This window comes from Poecilia reticulata, chromosome 7 (genome assembly GCF_904066995.2).
Source record: "Poecilia reticulata chromosome 7, P_reticulata-male-v2, whole genome shotgun sequence".
In the NCBI taxonomy this organism is placed as follows: Eukaryota; Metazoa; Chordata; class Actinopteri; order Cyprinodontiformes; family Poeciliidae; genus Poecilia; species Poecilia reticulata.
In genome coordinates, this window is record NC_088836.1 from 16,418,024 (window position 1) to 16,430,805 (window position 12,782).

General features: G+C 38.6%; 2 protein-coding genes across 2 annotated transcripts in view; one reads left to right on the forward strand and one right to left on the reverse strand.

The window, feature by feature from the left end:
• Window positions 1–679: 679 nt before the first annotated feature.
• On the reverse strand, window positions 680–3,132 carry birc5b (baculoviral IAP repeat containing 5b). Its single transcript, XM_008413641.3, has 4 exons — window positions 2,857–3,132; window positions 1,839–1,948; window positions 940–1,060; window positions 680–850 (listed from the first exon to the last, which is right to left on the reverse strand). Exons 1-4 carry the CDS (start codon window positions 2,980–2,982, stop codon window positions 761–763), a joined length of 447 nt encoding a protein of 148 aa, XP_008411863.1. The 5' UTR covers window positions 2,983–3,132; the 3' UTR covers window positions 680–760.
• Window positions 3,133–4,647: 1,515 nt separating this feature from the next.
• Window positions 4,648–12,782, forward strand: part of znf385a (zinc finger protein 385A) — an 83,905-nt gene continuing 75,770 nt past the window's right edge. The window contains exon 1 of the mRNA XM_008413642.3: window positions 4,648–4,675. Within this exon, the coding sequence (XP_008411864.2) occupies window positions 4,663–4,675 (13 nt within the window). The 5' untranslated portion in view covers window positions 4,648–4,662. The remainder of the gene's footprint in view (window positions 4,676–12,782) is intronic.

The following is a 12,782-nucleotide window of genomic DNA, read 5'->3' on the forward strand; positions in this document are numbered from 1 at the left end:
ACTGTTACATCAGGGGGTATTTTACTTTTTTTTTGTCTAAAAATACTCTCTTCAATTTGCTCTGCTGTGAGCGGATCAAGGAGAATTAAGCAGCCGATCTGGGCTCAGTGGCCAGAGTGTTACATTCGACATTAAATCCAAAACAGTGGAAGGTTGGAGAAGGAAAGGCAAATTTAATCCAGAACCCCATCCATTACATTCATTTGCAAACTCCAGAGCGAACGGTGGTACTGTGTGCAAGTGCAGGCCAGGATTTGTTGCACAAACGGCTTTCCTGCGATTTCCATTGGCAACGGAAACATCCTCCAATACTTCTCCCACCCGGGTCTCCCTCACAGGGTAAGATAAGTGTCCTGGCAAGGCCTCTTAGTGTGCACTGTCCCCCAATATGTAACAGATGTTACTGGGGCAACAGTTGGTATTGAAAAGGAGGGGCTTCAGGCCATCTGTCCAGGGTCAAGGTTTGAAAGGATGTGGTAGAGATGGTGGTGTGTTCAGGAAAATGGTAAGTATTTGAGGGAAACAGAGGAATATAGCCCACATTGTAATCCTCCTCAATGTAGGCTTTCACATCAGATGACACTTGCGAGGTTTCCTATGGAGAATTCTGTGAAGCACTGTTTGACACCGATTTCATACTTAAAGCTCAAAGGCCCCACCATGTGGTCAGAGACAGTACTGCCAACTGAAACTTTATTAGTTAAAATGCATTTTCATAGGAACACTTTTTTTTCCAGCATATATTTATGTCCAACAACTATTATATCGTCTCCAGCTGAGATTTTAGGCGATCAAGCACTTTATCCATGTCGTCACGCAAGTACGCCATCATCTTATGAGAAATCTTCCTCTGAAGAGAAGGAAAAAAAAAATTTACAAATTCATTACAAAAAACTGCAGAAGTATCTGTTAAAGCATATTCCATTTACAGTCTCTTACAATGTAGATCTTCAGCCTTTCACCTTCCATTTGACAGTATTCAGACACGGTCAGCTCAGTGAAGTCTGCTTTCTTCATGCATAGGAATCCACAAGTGGGTGAGCGTTTGGTGTGTTCAAACCTGACAAGAAAAAATGTCTTAGAACTATGTGCCTATTGTTAAAGAATATCTTCAAAAGAGACTGACAGAAAGTTTGTATTGTCTCACAAGTTCTCTCTTCTTTGTTGCTGGATGATTGTCAGGTATTTAAATAGCATAAAGTTAAATTTATTAAGTATAGTGAAAGAAATCAATTAAATATTTGCATTCCGTTTGGTTGATTTTGACCCCAAACTCCCTGCTGTTCATCCCCAACTTACTTCATCATTCTTGTCCAGGAGCCAAGTAGCTCCTGGAGAAGGTTTCCTCATTCATTATTCCAGTATTTTCAGGCCAAGATGCAAGTAAACCAACCCTCTTTAAGAAGTAACCTCCAAATGTTTTGAGGTCACTTTGCTTTAATATAACCATCACATTTTGTATCTGAAGAGTCATTTTCCCCCCAGCTGTCTTGAATATTCTGAAAGAGGCTTCATCTGAGAAGATAACTTTACCTCCATTTTCTGCTATCCAATCCTGACTAATGCTTCCTGTAGAATATTGCTCTGTTCTCTGGTTTCACATAGAAAATAGTTCATTTTTAGATGGGCTGAAACAAAGAGCAATACGTTTTTGTGCTTGATTAAATTTTCATAAGTTTACATCCATTTGGAACATTTCATGTGATCACTCGTCTAAACCTAGGTTACAGAACCGCAGCAATTAAGTGTATGTAAAAGACAAGAGTTCAGTCAGTCTCATCTTTTGCAGCCAGGATTGTAGATTTAGAAGACTGCAGGATGATGTTCTTCCTCCTCACCATGGATCATCATCAGGTTCCCAGCCCTCGAGTTCGATCAGACAGAAGAAACAGCAAGTGACGTCTGGTTCATTGTCACTGGGGCAGTGGACAAAACCAGCTTTAGCCATCTAAACAAAAACAAAACAAAAAAAAGGCTGAAATCATAACTCAAACAACATTAAGAAAAAAATGAATAAGAGGCGCATCCAGATTAGTTTTTATGGGGATAAAGCAATAATTCCCCTTTGAACGAGTGAGGTTGCATGACAGAACGTTACTCATGAAGTCAAGTGTCGGCAGCTCATAAATCATGCTATGAGCCGGGTGGGCGAAGGGAAGCGTCTGAAACTTGCACCTGCTGAGCTATAAATCAGAAGCTGTAAATGACTTGGATCAAAGGACATAATCATATTACTGGATTTGGCAGGATTTTTTTCCTAAATCCAACTTCCAGTACATAGCCTAGGTTAAATGTTTTTTTTTTTCATTTCATAGTTATACGTTTTAAGGCTTCTACAATTATTTTCCACCCAAAGTCAGTGGGTGGAGTAAACACTGTTTGGTTTGCAGTTGAGTTGCTGTCAACTAAACTTTTGCAACCTAATGATCCTTTCATGAAATTGTGAAATCAACTATTGACAAGATAATTGTATACATTTTCCATCTGATGAATTTACTAAAATGTTATTTAATCACATGAGTATTTTCCAAACTTTTTTCATTGTCCCAAGTGGTAAAGGATTAAACCACTGATCGTCTGTGTTGCACGAGCAAAATTTAGTACGTCTATTGAACATCTAAAAGTACCGACAGTAACTGCTTTCGCTAATATTTTTCAAATTATGGTAAATTTACCTTTGTAGGTGTGTAAAATCCATAGACATGGTCCCCTTGTAGTAATCATCACAAACTCTGTTTTTCCATTCTTAGATAAATACAAAGAGCTTCAAAGTAATATTTCCAATATTGTTGTTTTTTTCATAAGGATTAAGACACCCCGTCCAGAGCAGTCTGAAAAAACACAAGACCTTCCTACCTTTTCAGGCGTGCAGTTGCATTCCTCTCTAAACGGCCAGTCTCTAAAACTCTGCTCCCGCAGCTCATGGCTGTACATTTTGTCAAACGTCATATACCTGGTCGTCAGCACATCTACACTTTCCATTATTCCAGCAGTACAAGGCTCAGTCCAACATAGAATCAACTCCCAAAGTAAGGAGTATTGTGTGGATCTTGCTCAAGCTGCCCTGCACAGCTCCACAGATGTTTTCAATTTTGGCCTGATAAAATACTGCTGAGGCTCAACAAGAGCAGAGAAAACAAAATTCTCTCTGCTTCTTAGGCCCTACTGTTTGTAAAGTTTTTACATCGGTGACAGTTTTTAACATTTGTGACATATATACATTTGGGCTTGACAAATAAAAAATGCCGTTTCAGTTCAGTTTTGTATGTTTTGGGAAAAATGTGTGTGTCTGAACAATTGATTTATTAGTTACTTCATCCCACCTGCATGTAATTCAAAGAGCTGAGTTGTTGATACATTGGGCCACTTCTAAAGGCAGTTGGTTACAGTCAACAAGACTAAAAACAAATAAGATCTTTTTTTTTTAGATTTTCATTTGTAAAGACAAGTTATATACATGTATGCTTCTTTGTCCACTTCACAATATATCACAATACATTGGAGTTTGTGGTTCCAGCGTGATGTAAAAAGATCTATGAGGTATGAATGCTTTAGCAAAGGACTTTATACTTTCTGAAATGGACTTGTCAGGCATGAGCTGCGATTTCCAAATGCTGCTAAAACAACTGCAGCATAAATATTTACACAAAATCCAAACAGCGAGTGGTTCAACTGTTTTCAGCGTAAGCTTTTACAAGCCTGTTTATTGCTGTGAGAAATGGAGATGACCCGGTCTGCAGCGAGTCTCTGTAACAGCACCCATTAGACCTCTGAGTGCTGAAATGTGCTTACAGCTGTACGCCGGAGTCCCATCCACCGCCTCCCCTCCCAGACTGTAGAGGAGCTGAGACACAGCATGGCTGCAGCATGAGGCGCAGAGTTGGTGGTTTAATACTTTCCTTTACTCTCACAGGTGATGCTGTGTGGGGCTGAGCTGAGCAGCCGGTTTAGAGTTTGGTCGTCAGGTCAGCGGCCTCCCTGCGTTTTGGACCTCGTGGAGGGTAGCGCTCACCTATGAATTCCTGCATCTCTGTGTCACGACATTTTTCCATAGGTCTCTCCGTGTTATTCTTGTGTTTGTTTTTCAAACTTTGTGCAAGGCAAACATGTTTATGAGATCTAAGATTTTTGAACCTCTAGACTTTCTTTCATTTTGTCCATCATGTGATGAAAAAAGGATGATACTTACAACATTTACATCTCGTTCCCTCACAGACGTTTGATATCCGGTCCTCGCAGCCTCCCTGCTTCGGCATTAAACAATCTTCTGACATAACTGCCCTCACCTATTAAGGTCTACTAAGATAAGCTGCTGGAATCTCCTGCACAGGGTTTGTTTTCACACAGAGTCGACACTGAGGGGGAGGGAGAGGATGAAGGGAGGAGGTATGATGCAGAGAGGTGGATGGGAGGTGACAGAAACTATGTGTATGCCGTCTCTATGTCCACATGTCCCCTTGGACAGCCATCATACCTGCCGTTTGCATGTGCCGATCTGGAAACCTTTAGTATCAATGAGGACTTGAGCTTTCTTCTTTCGTTTGTAGAGGTCCACACAGTTTTGCTGGTGGGCAGGGATTTATAAACGTTCACCAGCTTTTCCTTGCAAGGACTGGACATTTGATTAAGTCACAGAGGACCGGGGGATCAAAGGTGTAGCCAATGTGGAGCACAGGTAAGAGATGAACTCTGTCACCTTCCAGTGCTTGTGTGTGTGTCTCCATTACAATTCACACTTTTTTTTTCTCTCTGAGGAGTTTTCTTTACTTTATAAAAAAAATAAATAAAAAATCAAGTTTTGAACTGCAAAATATTTTCGACAGGGCAAAAATTCTCCTGTTCACACAGGACTCAGAACATTTTGTGTTGACAAGAGAATATGCCTGAAGTGCTGGCCAAACTATTGGCACACCTGGTAAAGATGAAAGTACTGAAGATAATTTAATCTTTTAATGGAAGAGCAGACACTCACACTAGTATATTTCTATTTTGTTTTTTTTTTCAAAATTGTGCTTCCCAGAAGCACTTGATTTTGATTTGCCACTGGGAACACCTCTAGACTGTAACCGACGTTTATTTTTCCATTGTGAGATCACAGAAAATTTCTGAAGCTAACTGGAAGAATTAGCAAGTTTCCATAATAATCATAAGAAGCATGCCAGAAAAAACCCTGCTATCCTCACAAATATAAATCTGTGGGGGGACTTTGATTGGTCTGACAAGACAAAGATTGGACTTTTGTGAACAAAAGCTCTAGATGGGAGTGAATGAAAATAAATGAATATTTGTTCATCATGCTTATTGTTAGGAAAGGTGTTGGATCTGTGGTGCTATGGGCCTGTATGTCTTAAAAAGGCCTCTGCGATCTTGCTGAAGTGCTCAGCATCATAAACTCCTTAATTTATCAGAGCATTTTAAATAATAATCTCATAGCGTCTGTGAGAAAACTAAAAAGGTTCACTAATAGGATCCAGATCAGCTAGCCGAATGAAGACGGAAATGTGAAAACAAACACAAAATCAAGCTTTTTCCATGGCCAGGTCAGTTTTCAGACCGAGATTCTTTCAAAGAGCTGAAGGGTGAGGCGAGGAGAAAAATAAAGGAAGGGTTAGTGACCTACAGAAGGTTAGAAAGAGAAATGTCGTTGCTGTTCGGTCAAATGCTGAAATGCGATAGAAGACTAAGTGCAGCCCAAATAGCAAAAGGGGGTTGTATGAATGTTAGGGTTTAAATAACTGTGCCATCAGTGATTTTGAAAAGGACCAGCATGCTGACTTAGTCTCATTCCTTTATATTATAGCTTTAACTAATATTTTGTTTTCTAATCACATAGAATTAACCAATGTGTGGTCTGAGGAAAGTCTGGAAGAATACAGACTAAAGTATGACGTAAGGAAAATGCTGATCCTGGTTTTCACTCACGTGAGGAATGTCAGAGCTTTAAAAATAGGTTGAGATTTGGAGAGCAAGAGAAATGCGTTCATTGTCTTCATAAATACTCTCACAAACTAAAATAAAGCGTCACCTTAGAGTATAAATGTTACATTTACTTTAGCCAACTTTCCATGTGTTGCAATCAAAAATGTTAGAATTATATGAGCGATTTTGCACTAAATGTGTGCTGTGAGTCCATCTAGAAAGAAGGACATGCTGTCCACCAGCGGTGGTGTAAAAATGTCAGGGGTGTGTGAGAATGTGACGGTCAACATCTACATTCTCCATCTCTGCAGGCAAGTGTGGACTCACAGGTCAGCCAAAACCTCCAGTGCGCCACATATCAGCACATCCTGGGAAATCCCTAACTCTCCCTAGCTGTCTTCATGACTTAGTGAGGTGAAATTTTATTCAAGAAAAATATAAATCCATTCAGACGAGCAATAAAACTAAACTAATAAATGAAGGGATATAAATTAAGCATGAATGATGTGTTAGGATCTTGGATTTTTTTTGTTTGTTTTGGGTTTTGTTATTTATGATCTTCAGTTCTTATCTATGTTAATTCTGCTTTGTTTCTACTTTCACTCCAGTTCCTTGTTAGTGATTCTAATTATGCTTATTTGTTGTGTCAGCTACTTTCTTAGCTGTTCTGGTTTATTTATGTTTCTTTGTTTTGCTATTTTGTTAGATTCATTTCCTTCCCATCAGTTTGCCTATCAGGTTTATTGTTCCAGCATTCACTCTCCCAGTATTTAATCACAACACTTTCATTCATTCCTGGCTCGTTACTCATTGTGTTTCCTTGCTGGTATTTCTTCTGAATCTATATTTTTGTTCTGCTGTGGATCCCTGTGCTCCCTGTGATTGTTCTAAGTTTTCAGTTTTATCATTAAAGAACATTCAATATGATCCATACTCCCAGCTTTTGTTTGCATTTTTGGTTCACCCAAAGGACACTTCATCACAGGATGATTCTCCAAATTACTGTGAATGTTCTCAGAGGGGTACCAACCCTGCAAACCTCAGAAAGTCAATATTCACTTCAGTACCATTCAACAATGCTGAACATCTCTGCACTGGGTAGTTTTGGATTGCCAGATTTGTTCTTCTTTGTAAATTGAGGAACATCATACAACTTTCTTTTAATGCCACAGTGACAGATTTCTTCGTTGTCCAAATTTTTCCTTTTGAATCCCAACCAAGCAGTCACATCTTCAGCAACACAGTAATTTACTCCTGAGGAAAAGCTGAACACAGATGCAAAAGTTCAACCTGCTGACTGTGTTTCCGGCACATTTCCCCACCTGATCAATAGTCTAAATTTAGTGGGACGATTATCTGAAACTGATATGTCTGTCAGACTTACAGGCTCAGGCCAGTTCAAGGGGAATGGAGAGCTGCTTCTTTTCATGCAGAGCTGAGTTACATGTTGCTTGTTCAGCTGACCTTTGACCTTCATGGGCAACCTCTAAATTCATCACAGCAGTGCCAGGAGGCACCCAATGCATAATATATGGTCATAATGCAGACTATGTGTCAGTGTACTATTTAAGAAGAGAAATTAACTGAGAAACATTTGTGGAAAGTCACACAGTCTTCGGATGTGTAGCTGCTGATATATGAGCAGAATCTATGTTGCGATTCCTCAGAGAATTCAATCTGCTGCATGGAAATAAGTTAAGACATGTCTTTTGACCTTTAGAGAATGTACATTTAGTCTGTTTCCTTGAAAGGAGATTTAACATGATATATCTTGCCTTTATTGGAATAGTTTGCACTTTTTCCTTCAAGTTTGACTTCTCCCTGAAAGACTCTTATATGTCGGCAAGGTAATTATAAGTCTCCCACTCTGCTGATAAAAAAAAGAATAAAAGTTTCAGTGAGGGTAGCAGGATCTGTTAACCCACAATGGCTCATTTACAGAGTGATTTTTCCTGCTTATACAAGGTTTTCTGACTAGGGGGCGTAACCAGTGTTTTCTAATTTCTGTTGTTCCCTGTTTCCCATTAAGAGTGTCAGACTTTGTTTACATGCTGGGTTCAGTCTCACTGCTCTGTAGGAATAATTTTAGGAATCTTGAAATTCCTGAGCTTCGTATTTACTCCTGTGTTGACCTGATCGGACCAACAGAGGGCAGCAAACTTCAGTTCAGCTTGTAAGCAGTTTTGCACTTTGCTCGACTTTCCAGGTATAAAACCAGTGTGTAAAAATCAGTATTTTACTTCATGTTAAACAATAGATAAGAGCTTGGTCAATGACAATTGTTTTATAATGGTGTCCCTGTGGCACTTAAAGTCAAAATAGGCATTTCTGGAACATGACTGCGAGTGGGTGGATGACGAGGTGACTCATGTACCCTGCAGCTCAGGGAGAAATTTAGATAAATGACAGCTAACAACTCTGATAAAATTTCACCACTTATCCTATGCTATTGAACGTGGACAACAGCATAGGATCTACAGAGTACTGTGGGTGTTTCAAAAACTCTAGGTAGTTCAGTTGTTCTTCAAGTCAGGTGTATAATAGTTCACTTCTCTTAAGCATTTTGTTTGTGCTGTTCAGGCAGGGTACTGACAATCTACACCTGTGTATTTCCCAGGTTCAGTTCTCACATCAGAGATCTGGAGGGCCTACTGGTTAAAAGCAAATCTGATGGTAGATCAGTTAATATTTTTAAGAAGCGCCTCAATTAATCATTTCTAAAATCCTCAAAAAGTCAACAAGGAATCTTTAAATCGCAGCCGAGTTTTAAATCAACTACGTACATTTTTGGATTACAAAGATACACAAAGTTCCACATACAGAGGAATATATCACATAGCTTATTCACAAGTTAAAATACATGCGAACAGAAAAAAGTGTATCCATCCATGGTCATGAGGGACTGCTGCTTTTCTCCAGCAGTGATTGAATGAAAGGCTGGATAAACCCTGAATAGACTTGCCAGTCCATCACAGCGAACAAAAAAAATTCAAGCTAAGTAAATGGGATCTTTACACGTCAGCTTCTGTGTTCGGGGATAAGGGCTCAGTCACTTCTGGTAGCTATATTGAAAATGGCATTTTACACTAGGTGCTTGGCTTACCCAAGGTTACAATTAATAATGTACATCGACCCGAAGCCCCAACAAGTAAGCTGGAGAAAGGTTTTAAGATGTACTCCTCGTTATATATTCACAGATACGAAGGTGAGTTTTACTTAATTGAAACTTTGTGGCTAACATTAACTTTAGCTTATGCTAGTAGGCAATATTCTCGGACATTTTTCTTGTAAAAATTGTGCTATTTAAGTATCTAAACATTGTAATAAATTCTAACGGACGATGTTTTTACCTTATTTTGTACTTATTTTAAAGTATGTGTTTATTGTCGTTAGTGACAAACAGAGACCAAGTAATGGGGTAGATTATGGTTCGGGCTTTTTGCTTCCGAAGCATGAGGAAACACAACAAGCCCCATAGCTTAACCCTTGTGTGTGTGAGGACTGAGGCAAACGTAGAGGACTATGGAAAATGATACAAGTTTTACGTGCGTGGGGTCAGTTGGACCCCATTTCGACACACAAGGGTTAAAAGTAGGGCAGCACTGATGTCAGAGTTGGAGTTCAGCTGACTGTTCAGGTTCAAAGTTGTTGCTTTTAGAAAAATATGGCCGTGTTCCTTAAGGTCTCAGTGTTATTTAGTTTTATCAGTGAGAATGCATACATACATTCAAATATTGTATCCCACCATGATTATTCAAATATGCTGGACCATATTGTCCATATACATGCCGGTTTAATGGATGTATGCCTAAAATTTAAATACATGAGAACGGGATTACTATTCAGCGAGTTATTATTGATTAAACGTGCTGATACTTGATTGCGCCTGTAAAACAGATTACACTGAGACCAGGTGTCGACCCTTCCATGATGGCTGCTCTAAATCTACACCTACAATAGGTGAGCGCTGTCCATGAGGCGTCTACTCTTATATTATATCTCTGGTGGGCTACTTTATAGTACAAACTACAGTTTGAAAATATCTTTATAAATGATTTTAGTATTTTTCCATGATGACAGACTGCAGAATCATTATATATATATATATATATATATATATATATATATATATATATATATATATATATATATATATATATGCTGGTTGTACTATTTTTTAGCCTGTCTACTTTTCTGTATGCCTTTTACTTCTGTTGGTTTTACTATCTTTTAGCTTGTCTACTCTTCTCTGCTTCTACTTCTACTGGTTAAACTATATTTTCAGCTGGTCTACTTTTCTTTTTGCCTTCTACTTCTACTGGTTTTACTGTCTTTTAAGGTCTTCTGCAATCTTTAATCAATTTCAGTAAATCATATATCAAACTGTTCTGCCTCTACTGCTCCTTTATGCCTTTTTTGTTTTGCTATTTCACTTCTTCAAATATTTCTGCCTTTGTAATAATTTCTGCTTCTCCTATTTTATTCTTTTTCCTATGTTACTATGTTTCACTGTTCCAACTGTTTCAACTATTTCTGGTATTGTACTAATTTATCCTACTAAATTTCTGCTTTTTGATTTGTTTCACTGTTCAACTGATTCAACTATTTCTAATTCTAATGCTTTCTTCTACTTTTTAAGCTTTTCCCTACTTTTTCTGGCATTTTTGCAGCAGTCATTCTGCAAATATGCATTCTCACGGCTGTTTCGCTAGGTAGGAACAGCTATTTTTCTAGTTACCATTGCATGTTTCTTGTGAACAGCGGTGTGTACAGGCGGATCAGTTGCTCGGCTGTCTGGCTCTGGTCTGCTGGTCGTTCCCATATACTCGCTCTTTCAGACTGAATACAGAAGTGATTGCATGGAAATAACACAGGGACGGCTCCTTTATTTACCACCCGTCTCCCCCCGTAGTTTTAGGCTGAAGAAGCTGATCCGGAGTGAAGTGAAGGCTACAAAGTTTGCTGTGCGGCGTTAGCTTTAACAGGTAGCGACGAATATTTTCAAGCCACCGTCTTCTTAATTCAGGGTCCATGAAAACTTAAAAGCCCATTATATTAGGAAGACAACAATGTTCGTAATATTGCTGTATGTGCGTCTGAAATACGACTTTATCTTTTCTAGCTGCTATGGTAACTCAAAGTGGAAACAAGAAAGCCGTATTTCGCTCATGCAGATGTGAAGTCAGCACCGTAAGTCCAAAGAGCCCATTGAGAAAGAGAATAAAAATGAATGGACACATAAATCTATTTTATGTGTAAATAGCTGTTTCCTCATTTATTTAAAGAACTGAGGCAACATGTTTCTATATTGAGAAAATTCAGAAATGATACAAATATCTAAAACTTCTAAAACGTATCACAGGAGTCTGCAGTCTTAATGAGTCATTTTTGCTCTCAGTAAAATAAAACACGTTTAGAGCCACAAATATCACATGACCTTTATAACTGTTTATCATTTTTTGATAATTAGATGCTATAGAATTATAACCACTTTTTTGGAAGAGAAAAACCTCCAAAACTTTTGCAAAAATAAAATTGATACATTTTCATCCCATACAAGAAAACATGTCAATTTTTATCCCATCGTTTATACATACGATCTGTGAAATTGTATGTATAAAAAGTATATAGTTTCCAACTTCAAGTAGAAAAAGTAAATCCAGAAAAAATGTACTGGTGTTTTTACTGACATTATGTTGTGAAAATGCAATTATTCGATGAAAAACTGAAAAAATCCTTAAAACCTGTATTTGCTGTTAAATCTAAATTAGCTGGTTCTTAGCCAAAGCTATTGAAAGCCATTGTGGAAGGTTGGAGAACCCTGACATAAACCATGTACAAATAAAAATAATATAGAATATTTGTAATAATAAATAATGCTATTGGATTTTAAACAATATTTGCCTCGAAATAAGTTGATTATTATTACCTGTTTCATTATATGGTAGTAGTGCACCTTCTTTACTTGATCTCAGTTCATTCATTTACCAACATCCTGCTCCTCTACCTGCCCAGTCGTCTCATCTGTCCCCTCCCCAGTGACCCTCACCCTTCCCCTGTCCCTTGACTTTCCTCCCCTGCGTTTTCCTTGCCCGGTTTTTTTGCCTATGGATGATACAGGATACCCATGCTCCAATTTCACCCTCTCATCATGACATCCATTAAAGTGGCGCTCAGTCCTGGGCCCCTGTTGGCCTGACAGCACATTAGCCCTCGGCCCATTGAACGCCAACAAGGACCAGCTCTGAATTATTGATACCAACACAACTAATGAAGAAACCCTATCTCAGCTCTTTTTACGTCTCTCTTTCTCACACACAGACACCCCCCTCCCCACACACACACACACACAGTTTGAATGCCCAGAGAAACAGTTTTATTGATGTTAACTATCATTCCACCTGCTTGTATCCCATTTTGGGAAACACATATTCTCAGTGGTCAGTCCTGTTCCTGCAGGACTGACCACTGCAGGAATTCATCCAAGACCTGAATTCCTGTTCTTTTCAACAAATTGTTTGCTCGGTTCCCCGAAATGCTGGTGAGGGACTCTGTTGATATTTCTCTCTTTGATTCCAGGTGATATTTCCATATATATCCGCAGGTGCTTTATTTCTAGGAGCTTTTTATCATAGGATTTTATACAGTCTCTGATAAATGTGAGTGGGTGTTTGTGGCATTAAAGTCTGCCTCTGTTTACCTACAAAGTCATACAGCGTCTTTCAAAACAATTTAAACCCCTTGAACTCTTTTACATTTTGTCACATTGCAGCCAAACATTGAATTTCATGTGAAGAACTAACACAAATTTGTGCATAATTGTTAAGTGCAAGGAAAATGATGCATGGTTTTTAAAATGTTTT

Excerpts from the sequence above, each read along its gene's own strand:
- birc5b (XM_008413641.3), bottom strand. The coding sequence starts at position 2,982 with ATGGAAAGTGTAGATGTGCTGACGACCAGGTATATGACGTTTGACAAA. Across the intron at positions 1,949-2,856 it reads GCAACTGCACGCCTGAAAAG|ATGGCTAAAGCTGGTTTTGT; the intron begins GTAGGAAGGTCT and ends GTTTTTGTTTAG. Across the intron at positions 851-939 it reads AAAGGCTGAAGATCTACATT|AGGAAGATTTCTCATAAGAT; the intron begins GTAAGAGACTGT and ends CCTTCTCTTCAG.